This window comes from Hippoglossus stenolepis, chromosome 7 (genome assembly GCF_022539355.2).
Source record: "Hippoglossus stenolepis isolate QCI-W04-F060 chromosome 7, HSTE1.2, whole genome shotgun sequence".
NCBI classification, from domain to species: Eukaryota; Metazoa; Chordata; class Actinopteri; order Pleuronectiformes; family Pleuronectidae; genus Hippoglossus; species Hippoglossus stenolepis.
In genome coordinates, this window is record NC_061489.1 from 22,758,274 (window position 1) to 22,772,478 (window position 14,205).

The 14,205-nt window shown below is 39.8% G+C and overlaps 2 protein-coding genes across 3 annotated transcripts; both read right to left on the bottom strand.

Moving 5' to 3' along the window:
• Nucleotides 1–3,488: 3,488 nt before the first annotated feature.
• On the bottom strand, nt 3,489–7,836 carry spata4 (spermatogenesis associated 4). The gene is given in 5 exon segments (XM_047340680.1): nt 3,489–6,210; nt 6,466–6,595; nt 7,049–7,068; nt 7,071–7,139; nt 7,831–7,836. Coding segments are annotated over 5 exon segments (396 nt in total). The 3' UTR covers nt 3,489–6,039.
• A 164-nt stretch (nt 7,837–8,000) lies between these two features.
• asb5a (ankyrin repeat and SOCS box containing 5a) lies at nt 8,001–13,563 on the bottom strand. Of its 2 annotated transcripts, none has more exons than XM_035160897.2 (7): nt 13,151–13,563; nt 11,540–11,619; nt 10,873–10,980; nt 10,473–10,623; nt 9,828–9,962; nt 8,845–9,036; nt 8,001–8,717 (listed from the first exon to the last, which is right to left on the bottom strand). In XM_035160897.2, exons 1-7 carry the CDS (start codon nt 13,353–13,355, stop codon nt 8,590–8,592), a joined length of 999 nt encoding a protein of 332 aa, XP_035016788.1. In that variant the 5' UTR covers nt 13,356–13,563; the 3' UTR covers nt 8,001–8,589. The 2 variants fall into 2 exon arrangements, with proteins under 2 accessions (XP_035016788.1, XP_035016789.1); XM_035160898.2 differs by lacking the exon at nt 13,151–13,563 and adding an exon at nt 12,191–12,507.
• Between the last annotated feature and the right edge of the window lie 642 nt (nt 13,564–14,205).

Consider the following 14,205-nt stretch of genomic DNA (forward strand, 5'->3'; position numbering starts at 1 on the left):
TTATGTTTCAAAATTTATGTAATTATTTATTTATGTTATAATGTAATGACTTATTCATGTTTCATTGCTTAATGTAAGATTGTTAATTAATAATTAAATGAACCTGCTTTAACATATTGTCCAACCAAAGGTTCAAAACACCTGTGTCCACCGAGCAGCTCTCTTTAGTTTAAATGAAGCAGCTTAGCTTTTTATAAGCCATGCGCTGGGCAATGTTCAAGAGACAACTGACCGTCTGTTGTTCGGTCAGACGGTCGGTTGATCGCTTTGCTCCAGATCAAGCTAACCTTGATTCTTCATCCAGTTTATTAGCTTTTCCATCTTATACCCCGCTACAACGGGATGATTCTTGGTATCTCTGGTAAACAAAAGTCTAAAAATTTGTCAGCCACATCCCCTTTGGAGATTGTGCACTGAATTTTTTTGGTCCAGCCATTTACCGTGTTCTGCTATTTGCAAACTGAGAGCTAACCAGCCTCTCAGCATGATAATTTGGAAGACTCATGAAAAGAATTCAGCAAACCTTGCTTAAAAATAGCAGCGTGAAGCAGTGGAGGAAAATATTGCCAGTCGCTTAGAAGTACTAGCAAAAAATAACTTATTCATTTAATTAAGGTTGTATTTTGCCAACTCAACCTAAACTTTAGGGTAGCACTCATCATCAGCTTCTATAAATGGATTTAACTTCGTATCTTGTGTATTCCTTTCCTGCTGTTAGTGGCTTTCTTCAGTTTTAAATACAATTTTGTGATTAAGTTTCAATTTGAATTGTATCTAGATGCCCACTTTGATTATACAAAAGTGTATATTATATATACATTTGCACCGTGATCAGTAATTTGACTAAAAAGTATTGTTGAAATATCACTGGCTCCACCGCTTAACAAGATATACAGTTTTTTGTCCTTTGTACAGAAAAGTAAATGGCCGTCAGTCTGAAAAGGTTTTTTCCTGTCCTGCTTTTGACCCTCGTGTTGTATTTTTACTTTCATGTTTCTTCCTGTTGCCAGTGACCTTTCTATTGTGAGTCTACTTGTATCAGGTTTGCTCATTTCAGCTCATTTCATCAGTGCATGTGCATGATGATGATGATGATGCTGCGGTATTTAAACTCCACTAATCACCTGATTCTTTTCAAGCCGTTTGTTGCAGCCGTTGCAGTTTTTGATCAAAATCTTGATTTGAGTTTTGCTCTTAGATAAATATTAGTAGATGATTCTTAAACCTCTATAAAGCAGCAGTAATCATCATTATATCAATATCTAATTTTATATTTGATATCTGTTTAAGTTCTATAATTTGCATATGGAACATAAAGAAATACTAATTGCACTTAATTATCTTTAGTCTCATGGGATTGGACAATGATAACATCATGGGCCATCAGCTTTTTGGTGACTAATGTTGTTGTTGTTGTGTTGTTGCTGTCTTCCGACTGCTCCCATGAGGGGTCACCACAGAGGATCACCATCTGCTTATTCGATTTAGCCCTGGTTTTTATTTTGTTTTTTCATGCCAGATGATCTTCCTGATGCAACCAGGGTTTAGGGATCGAACCACCAACCTGCTTTACCTCCCGAGCCACAGCCCCTCTTGTGTTACAAAATAAATTGAAGATAAGTATTTAAATAAAAGCAGAACATCAGTGGATAATGAATATATATCACAATCTGACATGCACGTGACTTTTCAGACATTTGTGCGCATACCAACACACAGACACACAAAGTGCCCCACCCTCGGCCTGGAAAACATGGCTACACACTAGCTTGCAGCGGCTTTGTTAATAGGGGTGAGAGATTTGCAGTCGGGTAAAGGGGGAGGGCTTTTTTTCCCGAGGGGAATCCTGAGCTTACAAAGCCTCACAATACCCCCCTCCCTGGCCAGTCATGTTCCTGCCTGTGCTTCCAACAAGGCGTCGACCCCTCCTCCCCGTGCTGCATCTCCTCGCCTTCGCCACCACAGCCTCCTTCTCACCGTAGGTACGGTGATGCCGATATAGGAAAAATTACCAGATGGTTGTGAACACCTCCTCGGGGCGTTTCAGGCATCCTTATGGCTTCTAATGTTGATTAGCAGACATCCCCCCTTTTTTTCAACGTTATCTGTGGTTTTGTACATAAATGTAAGTGTGTATTTATCCGCTTAAAATGAATGCGCTGGCATATTTTCTTTGTATGAATGCACATGCAGTTTAAAAACCCCTGCAGCTGCTGCCTGTGCTCATGACCAACAGAAAGAGCCAAAGAAGCTCACAGTAAGCTTATTAATGTCTCCTGTATGCTCTCCAGTATGGGCTCGCTAGTTGCCATAGCAACCAGGCCCCGGTTATTGTTCAGCGGGAGAGGTGTGGAGATGTAGAATAAATATAAACATCACCCTGTAACCCCGGCCACTTCTTTTTTCTGTTAAGTCAGTTTCACCGGTTATAATGACTGTTTACACTATACTTTATTTTGTATTGTAAAAAAGGATCATATCAGGATACAGGGTCATACTTTATAATATGATGGGCTACTGTACGACTTGCTTCTGATTCTTATCCTACCCCCCAGTCTGGATGCTCAGTATAAAGCAATGTAGCCGAATATAAGGATCAAATCCAAATTCCGCCGCTCGTCACCCAGCGCCTGCAGGAATCAACAGGCGACAGCGCTCTCCATCTTAAGTGCTGATGTGTGTTCACGCCCAGTCAAGCTGAGGGAAATCAAAAGACACTGAAAGATTAAGGAGGTCAGGTTTTTACGGCCCCGCTGAGGGATGCAGGGAAAGAGGCTTTACCAGCCAGTGACTACCATGGAAACGGAACGGGCGGCTTTCTCGGGTACCGTGCGATACGCAAGCTGGTGGAAAATTCTCTAAATGTCAGATATCCACTGTTACACTCAAACAATCGCCGTAAGATTGGTGTTGAAACAAACGTCCTACGTGGCAACGTTTTGTTAGCTGTTGGATTTGTTTGTCTGCAACAGTTTGAAGAAGCAAATTTCGAGTCCATCCCCGCAGCAGAAATTAATCTCACGGTCATCTGTGGCTACTAGTCTGTTGAGGCTGGAAATATCATATCATTCCAGCGTTGTCCTCCTATCTCCCTACTGAAAACTGAGGCTCTCAGACCACACGAGGAGCGGGGCAGTCAGCCAGAAACACTTACCATCCTGTCGTCCGTTTTTCACGAGCTTCACTGCTCAACTGTTCCCTACTCTGAGCATCCACGAGTGCCTGGAGATGTGGGGCCAACAGGGTGAACTCGGTGCAACTGAGGCTGAGTGGCTTTGGCACCAGAAAACGACGAAATGATATTCAACGCTATACATAAAATGATAATCACAAAAAAGAAAACAGGGCTTTCTTTACGCCGAACATCTATCGGCCACCGATTTAACAGGTGTATGTTTACTTGTGCTTATTAAGTAGCTAAGCAAATTTAAAGTTGTTTACAATCTTAACAGTACCAGTCCACAAAAACTATATTATAGAACAAGCCCTTGAAAAGCAGGTGAAAACTTTATTCTGTACTTATGACATATTACATGATACATATAAGCCGATATATACATGATTTGTAATATATCATTTTTTTTAAAAGGCAGTGATTTCTAAGATGTAATCAAACCCTTAAGACAAAAAAAGGTGACTGAGGCTGTATATTTTACAGTTTAACCCCAAACTTCTGAATAAAAAGAAAACACAAATACAACCACTTATATAGAATTTGAATAGAGAAAAAAACACTTTTTTTTGTGAAATGTGAACATAAATCTTTCCTGCATCATTTCTTCTGTAAAATAAACATTTTAAAATCGGTGCATCTGTGAAAGGCTCATTTTGCTACATAAATGAATTGGTTGCGCTCCAATTACACTTAAGTACAAAGCTTCAAACTTAAACTAACACCGGCAGTAATTTATATACCTCTGTGTGTTCTGTTTTCTGCAGTCACTGATGCGCAGTATGTTAAGTATATAAGATGACAGGACACAGCCCTGAGGTGATCCAGTAAAAAGGGCACGACATATGGTGCCATTAACACTGACACACAGGATCTGTCTGTGCAGTAATTCAATATCCATCCAGCAAAACAAGGATCCATTTACTGCTTTAAATATGGGACTTTGTGAATTTGGTTAAACGTGGCATTAAAAACTCCCCAGGAAAAGTGTTACCTACTTAATAACCTCCCCATCATCTAATTTAAGTTTTTTAATCTCTTTATAAGCAGTGACGTATGATACAGAGTTATATAATCCTTATCACACATTTGGGAATTAATGAAGACGTGTCAGCACGTTACCACGGGCAAAGTTCCACTGACATCTTAATAGAGAAACAGCATCTTCAGCCTGTGGTCATCAACAACCAAACCAAAGCCAGTGACTCATCACCCACTCGTGCTAATGTGCAGCGTCTCCAGTCCGTGCACAGTAAGAGCTGAAATCTATTCAACCCAGAGCTGCAAAAATTGGGAACATTAATGATTTAGAAACAAGACAAGGAAAAGCTTTCTTTTGTCTACATGCTGCTGCCCGGTTATTTTTAATTTAGGAATCACAACTCAGGATTTCTTGCATTAGGTGGAACCGACCACAGAGAATCTAATGAGTCACGGGATTAGTTTACCAGCATTTAGCAGGTGGTGGATTACAAAACCTTAGAAAGCAGTTTTGCCTCAGTGATGGAAACATACAAGGGAGGGTGCAGATTCAGAAATGGCCTGAAGTGACTCTGAGTTTGATTTAGCTCAGTGATAAACACACACCAGTGAACGTAAGGCAGGAGAATACACTGGTGTGTTTCCTCTTTTTTATCAATGACTCACCTACAGTGATGGATTTAGTCCCAAAAAAACCTCTGAGAAGAGCTCACGCCTCCCAACTGCCACCTACTGGCGCAAACAGATACAGTCCAGCCGTGATGTGGAGACACTGTGACATTATATAATCCATTAAGAAACAGTGATGTCATCTGTTTTTCAAATCAAGTTACACTCTAGGCAACATTTCTGTGGCTTAATAGTAAAATTGGCTAAGATTGGGATTATTGTGGAAACCGTATCAATACATTAAGTGACACATAAATACACAATTCATTGTTAAAGCACAGATCCTTCTTCAGTTTCCATAGGAGCGTCTGACGGGCTGATGCACAGTTATCTCAGCGGGTTCACTCCAGGTCAACTGTAGAACACTAGAAATTGGAAAGTAGAGTTAAGTTCAGCTGCAAGTATGTTCACAACAATCTAAAACATTTATTTTAATCTTTTAATCATTTTCACTATCATTAATATACAGCATTTTAAATAGCATACTGCCTCTGAGAAGTAAAATATATCTTTATCTTCCCCTTGCAGAGAAAATGTAAAAATGATTAAATGGCTTTTCTCACTAGTCTGTTTGAAATGAAGCAACTGAGCCTGAGCTCCTCCGCCACTGAAACGCAGACGGAGCAGTTGATCCTTCAGACAGAATAAAACAGCAGTTAACTAAATGTGCTCTCTGCATTTTCATTTCACTTTATTTGTCACTTGTTTGCCAAAAACACTCGAAATGCCTGTATCCGAACGAGGCATTTCGAGCATCATTGTCATGGGATTTGAATTGAATGACAAACTGAGGTTTACTTGATGAGGTGTCTTCAGATGAAGAGCTGTCAAAGTGCTCATCACTTGGTCGTCAAATCATAAAGGTTTTATCATGCACAGGCATCTATTGTTTGTCCTGGTTGTGTCTGTATTACTTCTACATTGTGCAAATGGACAGTTTAGCTCTTTTAGTGGCCGTGTATTGTTATTAAAATATTTACTGTGCCCAGCCACAGTCGCTGTCCGGTATCAACATCCTTTCACTTTAAGTCGAATATGAAGCAGTGATGTGTGTAAGTTGTAACTGCAGTGTCCCTGATCTTTCAAGAAACATCAGTATTAAAGGAAATCTGAGAATGTGATGATCAACCCTGAGACTGTTACTGGAATACTGGAAGGTCACACTTCTATCATATAGCTTGTATGTAACACTTGTCATCTCTAGTCATGCTGATAAATTAATAAAAGTTAATCTTTAATTTCCTGCCCTCGCTCCCAATCCACACGTACCTCCTGTTAGTTAACAAAGCATAAACCTCCTGCACCAACAGCTCAGCTGCTCCTGGTTTACAGTGAATGGTTCCATCCACAACCTCCTTCGTCAAGTGCAACCTCTGCTTCTGTAAAGACTGGGACAGTTTTAATAGTTATCTGACTCAAAATAAGAACTCCCTGTAAAAGTAAATGTAAAGAAAATATAGAAAATGTTATAGATTTTAGATTTAAGGATTTTTTTAAATGCAAATACATGTACCTGTAAAGTGAACATGACACTGTATTAAACACCACATGGGGAAATTAATTAAAACTACATCTCAACTGACTAAAGGAGACATTTCTTTTCACCTCATGATACTTTCGATGTTCTCATGTTCTCGTCCTACCCGCTCTATCCAGCTCCAGTTCCTCTGCTTGGCAGAAAGTGATGTTCCCCTGTCAAATGAATGCTCTGGGAAGTGGTGGGGGTAATAACAAGAACATATCTCTGCCACAAGGTAACCACTGGAAAAATCCCTGGAAATAAAAAGAGGAGGGAAAACAGACGGAGTATATTTCACATTTTGAACAATTGTCTGTCTCTGCAGCTTTGGAGAGCACATGTTTTCTAAATATACTTCCTTGTTATACCTTGTTGAGCTATGTGCTTTACAAATACAGTTTTATCATTGTTATTCATTAAATGAACACACGTTTAACTGGTTTTATGTTAGAAGGTATTTTAAATTAAAAGCCGTTTGCTATTAGATGTGTAAAATTGATTGAAAAAATGCTGCTTCACCGTAGATAAACTAAACATCTCAGCCAATTAGCAGCCCAGCTCAGCCCTGAATGATGAAACCTCCAGGGTAATATGTCACCAGGACTGTCCAACCACACAAATCTCAGTTTTAACATATTGAGGTGATTGTCATGATGTATGCGTTCAGTGGGGAGTGTAGAGTTTAATCAGTAAGAGCTCGTCTTTACCTGCGCACATTCTTCAGATATACTGTAATGTCAGGTCGAGGCTCTGCAGCCACTTCACCACTTCTCTTGACACTCCTGTAGTTTTAGGGCACTGTGAAAGACATGCTGCTGAACAAACCTACAGACTAATGTTGTTTTTGTGGCTGTCGAACAGTTACAAGATCATGATGGAGCCGCTCTTAAGTTTGACGCACGTACTTGACTGTTTTTGTTGATATTTCCATGGCAACAAGACACATCTTCCTGGTCCTGTTGCTGCACACACACACAACAATGACAGTTTACTGCCCCCCGGAGGAAGTAGAAGTTACACAAAAGTTCAGATTCTAGAAATTCAGTAACTTGTTTTTACCAAAATAAAGCACTATTTAGCATTAAGAATAATTTTAAACAACTAATATATAACAAATAAATATAACTCCTCCTGTAAGTAGCCTATAAGCTACGTTTCGCTTTTTAAATACTTTATAATATACTATATTAACTTGTACAGTAAATAGGGGGACTTAAAGTGAACTTTTTCAGAGTAAATAAATACAAAATATGAAATATTTTTTTCAGTACAGACATTTTATATTGTGATAATATAACTGTGAATAGAACATATTATATATATACTATATAAAAACTCAGCTCAATATTATGAAATCTTATTTCATACTGTTCCTTTAATTTGCTCTATACTTGTCACATTTTAAGACTATTCAGCACATTCGCAAATGTAGTTGTGCTATATAAATAAACTTTAACTTGACATGATTATTTAGTTCATAATACCTCACGAGCATTATACTATATATATCATATTATTATACTACACAGTTTTAGCTTCTGTCAGAGATGGAAACAAACACTTGCTGCTCCACCCACTCATATTTTCCAACTGAGACTTTCCACTAACGTCAGCCTCCTACAGTTGTCGCTACATAATAATCCAAGCTTAAACATGTCAAACTGTTTTTGTTGTTTATTGTTTTGTATTTTTGAATCTGTAATAGTCCTACGGCACATCTAATATTAAACCTCAGACACACAGCCCACACTTTGGGAAATGCACCAGGTTTCAAAAGGATTTTAATGATCTAAAGGTGTTCAATGCAAAACTACGAGCACTCATTCATATATGTACAGTATAGATATATTTTGTGTCACAAGTTTTCAAAGTGCACCACTCTTTTAATACATATTCTAACAACACTACAAATCTGAAAAGCAAATAAAACTCTGTTTATTAAAAATATTTTTAGTCCTAATTGATCTGGGGATGGCTGAGCCTGAGGGCCTGTTTTAACAATATCCTGCTTCACATTCATCCAGGTCCAAACATCCACACATGGGAAGCAGACTAGTTCAACACAACGTGGTTCTGTCAGCTACTCTGCGGCAGCTCCGTGACTAATTTCAATAAATTGTTCGTACCACATTGAGTAGCTGCTAAAATTAAAGGTCGGAGGAGTTCATGGTGTTGATGTGCAGTTTGTGTCGAAAGGCGTCTTCTCATAAGTCCCATTAGGGGGCAGACATTTGGTTTCTTCTGCCTTTCACTTGTACTGCAGGTAGTTCCTGAGCCTGTTGGGCAAAGGCAGGTGGGAGAGAAGGTGGAGTCTGTCTCGGCCGACGCAGTTCCTGATGCACTGACGACACAGTTGGTTCAGGAGTCGTGGTGTAGCTGTGAGGAGGAGGACATGAAAACATATTTAATATGCTCGTAGGATTCATGCAGACTACGCTCAAAGTTGAACAATCAAACCAAATCCAAGGCTGCAGTCAAAACCGAGCCTCAAGTCGACTTGTACCTTCATAGACGAGCAGGAAACCCTCTGTTATACTGCTGGGTGGAGCCATGTCCACCGGCCTCTGAAACTCTGTGTTCCGGGCGTTAATGTCGGCACCAAAGTCCAGCAGCAGCTTCACCGCCGCTGTGAAGTCTTTCTCTGCAGCTGCGTGTAGCGGTGAATCCAGGGATTTGCCTTTCTGTACATTGGCACCTGAATGGAGGATAAACTTGATTAACCCTCCCTGCCACTGTCCAATAAGAAAACTCCTACTGTTAACTATCACTACTATGTCTTGTTCATTTTTAATTCAGGCATAAGTTGGTGACTTTCCTTTCCTAATAAATGGCCAATGCATTTTTTATTCACCTGACTTCCCACAGCTCCACTAACCATTTCCCATTTTTCTCAGAAATTACTTTTGAACAGCCGTGGGAGAATTGAAGTGAACGGGTTACTTTCAATCAAAGGTTGGAAGCAATATGGGTTTTCGCAAATAGTTTGAGAAAGTGATCAATCAGCTGTGGGCTACGTGGGATTGATGTGTCGCTGCATACGTTACTCAAAATGCACTGTTTTTTAACCAATCTGTGTGAAATCTCTTTATATGATCTCTAGGTGGAGTTTTCACTTACACATTACAACAAAACATAGTTGGTTAGTTTCGCTTTGAGGGCTTTGACAAATGATTTGACTTTACCTCTTATTTACACTGACCTATCCTATTTATTTGCTTGTATAAATTTATGTTTTATTGCTCTATTTTCTCCTCTCGTGTTCCATTGTTTTATTGTCACTGTCTGTTTGGTGATTTTTCATGAAACTGAAAAAAATAAACAAAGCTGATTTATTCCTCAATATTCTAGTATAGAGGAGAGGTCTATTTGTGTATTTATTCCCTTGTCAGTGAACAGTAAATGTCCTTGTGTTTCTCTGTGTGTTCATCCAGGTTGTGTGCCTGACCGTATGGAAATATAAAGATCCACACTGTGCTGTGAGCCGACCTTCCCTCAGGAGTTTCCTGGCACACTCCAGCTCTTGGCAGACGCAGGCCGTATAGAGCGCCGTGCCCAGGTGAGGAATGTCCATGTCCACATCTGCCCCCCAAGTCACCAGAGCCTCCACACAACCGTAATGACCTGAAAGTAATGGAGCATGAAGACGAAAGGTAATGGCCGTCTACTTGGGATTTACTTTTAAAGCAGTGAGAGTTTGTTAAAAGAAGTTTAGTCGCACGGCAAGGGACACAAATACAAGCGGAATCGATTGAGTTGTAATGTAATTTCACTATATTGAACATCAGCAGCAAAGACACCATGTTTTTACTGCATCAAGTTATCAAAAACCAAACTTCGTTGAAAGAATTGTACTTGGACTGTACTGTACATGAGTATGATACGACAGAAACCATCTTTCAGAAAAATGTACTTGTTAGTTTGGCCCATGTCCCATCCACTAACATTGAGGAGGTGGGGTTTATGATATGTACTGCAGCCAGCCACCAGGGGGTGATAAAGACGCTTTAACTTTATATATAGTCTATGGTTATGGCTGATTTTCCACATATTTAAAAAGTCAATGGGGAAATAATAGACAAGAGAAAGTGTATGAATTGTGTCATACATGCACAATATTTTGTAATCGTATACCTTTGCTTGTGGCTTCATGGATGGGTGAGGGGTGGTACACCAGACTTTGGGGTTTTGCTCCATTTGCCATAAGAATTTCGGTGCATGCCACGCTGCCCACCGTGCAGGCGTTGAACAGAGGGGTGACTCCATCAATTGTCAAGGCGTTGACCTACAAACACATTTTCTGTTTATGTTATTCTTAGGCTTGGTTTAACCATGCAGGTTGACAAATAGCAACAGCCCGGGGGAACAGTTGAGGGGGAACAAAAAATCCTAATAGCTCTGCACAGCTGTAGATGGAGAGCGGCGCACCGCTCGTATGTCACCCCCCTGCCCGGATTTTCCCAGCCGTGAACATTACATTTGACCTGTGCGGTATAGCAACAATAAAGAGTCATGAGGTCAATTTGCGACTTACATTTGCTCCTGCGTCGATGAGAGCTCTGGCACAAGTAACGTGGTTTCCAAGACAGGCCTCATGAAGGGGCGACACACGGTCTATGGTCAGGACGTTCACACTGTGACCCTGGAAACACAGTCAAGCAGCCACAGACGTTAAAGCGATCTAAGGGGCATTAACCTTTGTCACACTCTGTTGGTGAATCCATGGAATTGCAGAAAGAATGAAAGTCCTTTTAGAAAAACAGACCCATCCTCTTTAGTCATAGTTTCTCAGTCATTGACAAGCTGCAGTCCTGTTTCAACACTAGAGAATAATGGTCCAAAAAAAGCAGAGTTAATGAATCACCATGTCAAATAGTGCTATGATATCACTGCTTTGTCATGAGCTTCTCTGAGTTAAAGACCAATCATTGTCGAGGTTGTGGCTGGGATATTTATTAATTTACTGCCTTCATACACAACTATTTAAAGGTAAAGTTAAAAAGATGATAAATCACCTGTAAAAGATATTAACCCCAGATAACTGTATGGAAACCCCTGACCTTCATCGAAACCTCTATCTGTCTGATTGACAATATGCGTTAAAACAAAATGAATCTCACAGGGAATAGCAACGACAGAGCCCAGGTTGTGCACATTAGGAGGATGCATACGACTCTCTCCTCGGATTATATTCTCCTCACCTGCACGATGAGGGTCTTCAGGGCCAGGAGGCGGCCGTGACTTGCAGCATCGTGGAGGGGTGAGCGGTCTGCCCAGGAGTCTGGGACAGGAATGATAATTCAGTGTTTGCTTCTACTTATATTTGTCATCATTTACCTTGTGCTTCCATCCAGAACCATTGTAGCCACAGCACAAGAAGGGGAAGATATAAAATATAAAGAAAATATATAAAACCTGCAGCTTGAATCGTAAAATACATGTTTACTGAATATAATCGAAGTGTTATATTGAAAACAACTGTTATTTCTTTGTAGAATTATTTTACTTTCACTGATATCTTTAGTCTACTTATCATGTCTCATGTCAAAATGTCTTTATTCTTTATTTCTTAACCATAACAACAACTTGATGAACCTCAAATGTGAACTCACAAAATCTCCATCCTCTTGATATTTATATCAAAGTCATATTCTACCCCTTCTAGTCACGTTTTAACCTTCATCTTAAAGCATTTTATGCATCGTGCAGAACATTATTATGTGCTTGAAAAGTCCTGATGCATTAATAAACTCAACACATTCACGTAGCAACTTGATATAAACTTGACAGATTGTCTGCGGACAGTTTGATGTCATTCGGGGGAAAATAAAAAGAATTCTAATTTAGCAAACCTGAATCAATGTCCAGAATAGCCGCTGACGCATTCCACACATTGTCATCATCATTATCCGCTTCAATCATAATTTATGGATCTTAATCAATCTGATGTTTTCTATTAAATTAACGCCATTTCATTCATGCAGCCCATTTTCCTTGACTGACGTTGATTTAAAATATGGGTATAAAGCAGCAGCTATAGAGTCATTAAACAGATTTCTTCGTACAAGGAAGGCCATATCTCCAGGACCATGACTAATACCCTAATCTCGGCTAATTAGTATTCCTCGGAGTTGGTCTCCTTTAAATTAAACATTTCCCTTTGAATGATAGCTACAGATTATGTTGTCGTCGCCCCGTCTCTCTCGTCACCCAGAACGTGCCTCCCCGTCCAACCGCCTTGTCCCTGAGAATGTGCAGTGTTGTTTTGGTTTGCTGTGTGCGAGTGTGAGAGGGTGCACTGCATAGCTGGGGATGGAAACTAGGGCAGGATGGGGGAAGTGAGGGAGCGCGAGGGGAGGTGGTGGTGGTGGGGGGGGGTATCATGACTGGGTTCTATTAATACATGAGAGGAAAAAAAGAGCTGCCAGCCCACAGTGGCTTCATTTAATATTGAATGTACACTTCATGGTTTATAAGCGCCGATTAAGCTAATAAAAAGGAAACTGGGCTATCATTCATATCTACACTGTATATTAATGTGAATACAATTAACGGCTTTTACATAAACTGGATTAGCAATGCAGTATTTATTGCTCATTTGTAAACACAGAAATTGTGTGTGTGTGTGAGCAGGGAGCACTTTCATAACTTTGTAGGAAACAACATTGATATTTTCTATGACCTTTTGTGAGGTTAAACATTGTACAGTTGCATTGCGGTTACACTTTCCACCAAATTTACCTCAAAGTCACAAATACATAGAAAAGATAAAAACTCCCCAGGGCTTTTTATGGGTTTCTGCGAGTACTCACTGTGCCGTTGACCATATTCATAGAACTCGGCTGATATCCTCGCCGCCTCTTTGCGGTTCCCACGGATAACGTAGAAGTATGTCAGCAAGTTGAGAGAAATCTTAACAAAGAGCTTGAAGCAGAACAGTGCCAAGATGCTGAGGTAAACATTGCACAACTGGGCCGCGAAGGGCTTGTTGGTGAGCTCCTCCGTTGGGTCGGACATTTCTTCTGGCACGTTTACAGGAGCGAGCGGCTGTGATGAGAGCGGGATCAGATGCTACACTCCAGAAAGCACAAGAGTAGCCTACTTTTTCCTCCCGGGGCACTGACTGGTCGGCCGGTCCTGACAAAGTACAGGCTGGGGGGAAAAAATGCTTTGCAGCTGCTACTGTGCCTGAGAGCAACTACTGCAATGTTATTGTACAATGTGAGGGGGCGTGGTGGGGTCTGTGGTCACAAGTTACATTTCAGTCTCACACGACGCCTGTTTCAGCCACAAACGTGACATTAAAAACGTGTTTTGGTCATTTTTTACGTATGATAGTGTTTAATTCTAGATCAATTCAAACTAAAATATTACAAAGCAAAATAACTCATGAGAGTTTAATGATATAATAATCAAGATAGCATGTACATTTATCATTTGATGTAATTCATGACACTTTATTTCTGAATAACTGAGATGAAAATAAATATCAAAAATGTATTTTTGCAAAGATTTGAGCGCACATTATTAATTTCAATACTTCTGAATTCGATTTTAAAAGTTTTAAAAAGGCATTTCTGCATTGATTTTAACTTATTTCACCACAAACAAAAAAACGTATTTTTCCTGCAAAAATGTAGATGAAGATGAAGTGATATTCTACATCCGAAAAGTCAAAGGTCAACTTCCAAGTGACATCTGAAAGTGTACTGCAAATGATTACACTTGATATACAATGCGCCCACTCACATATTCGACCATTACTGACAATAAATCCTCAACTCATCTGTCATTTTCTTATGTACAAATACTTTAAACATTGACACACTTCTCCATTATGTTAAAAACTGGTTCTTCTAATCAATGA